This window comes from Enhydra lutris, unplaced genomic scaffold (assembly GCF_002288905.1).
Source record: "Enhydra lutris kenyoni isolate GAN:26980312 unplaced genomic scaffold, ASM228890v2 scaffoldscaffold2, whole genome shotgun sequence".
NCBI classification, from domain to species: domain Eukaryota; kingdom Metazoa; phylum Chordata; class Mammalia; order Carnivora; family Mustelidae; genus Enhydra; species Enhydra lutris.
This window is the reverse complement of record NW_019154086.1, coordinates 30,128,478-30,129,442: the sequence shown is the minus strand read 5'-3', so window position 1 is coordinate 30,129,442 and position 965 is coordinate 30,128,478. Positions and strand designations below refer to the sequence as shown.

Here is a 965-nt window from a genome sequence, read left to right as displayed (position 1 = left end):
TATCTAGGTGAATAGTGATGCCATTTGCTAAAATGAGGAAAAAGTGGTGAAGAAGGAGTTTGGGGTGGGAGGGTGAAGGCAAGGAAATCAAGACTTTGGTTTTGAACCTGAGATGCCCATTGGACATGCATCTGGAGCTGTCAAGTAAGAAAGTAGTGTAGAAGGGAGGAGTTCAGAGGAGAGGTCAGGTGCAAATATAAATTTAAAGCCATAGGACTGGATAAGACCTCCTAAGGAGTGAGGATTGATAGGGAAGAGGACAGATGCTTAGGATAAACTCCTGGCATACTTTCAGAGGAGCTAAGATTTCATAGGAGTGAGGAGGATTTGGATGAATCGTGAGGGGAAGAAGGGGTCCCATACCTCCTTTAGACTGTGCTGGGTATAGCATGTGGGATAGAAATGACCGCCCCTTAAGCGGACTGCAGGAGAGATGGTGTGTTCAGGGACTCAGCCATATGTGTCATCAGCAAAGTCCTCTATATCCTAAAACTCTTTTTTAAATGGTTCTTTGATCTTCTTGCTTTAACAAAAACTTAGCTTTTCCCAGAGCAGTGAGGCAGGGTACAGTCCGAATAAGTTAAAGAGAATGTTCAAAGAGAGGATAGAGGATTTTGCTAATGACAGACTATGAATTTCAAGAGGCTCAGTGGAAAGCTCGGAGGAATTGGAGAGAGGTGGGTGACAGGGTCAAATTCTGGGATACACAATGCAGTAAAAAGTTAAAAAAAATGAGTAATGCGGGATGACCTAGGAGACTTGGAGTTCTGGTAGCTTAGAAGCATGTTGAGACTCGTCCTGATGGTCTCGTAGGGACAAATGTGTGTAATTGGGGCTTCCTCTTGGCACGTTAATAGTTTTTGTGAAGAGGCAAGTAGTGGCTTCTGTTATATCCCTGAACTAATCACTGTGGCCTGAAGAATGGGATTACAGAGACTATGGGTGCCTAAAATGCAGAGAAGGGA

General features: G+C 43.9%; 1 protein-coding gene across 1 annotated transcript in view; it reads left to right on the top strand.

The window, feature by feature from the left end:
• Nucleotides 1-620: 620 nt before the first annotated feature.
• LOC111149789 overlaps nt 621-965 on the top strand; it is a 421,979-nt gene continuing 421,634 nt past the window's right edge. Inside the window, exon 1 of the mRNA XM_022507055.1 lies at nt 621-677. Within this exon, the coding sequence (XP_022362763.1) occupies nt 621-677 (57 nt within the window). The remainder of the gene's footprint in view (nt 678-965) is intronic.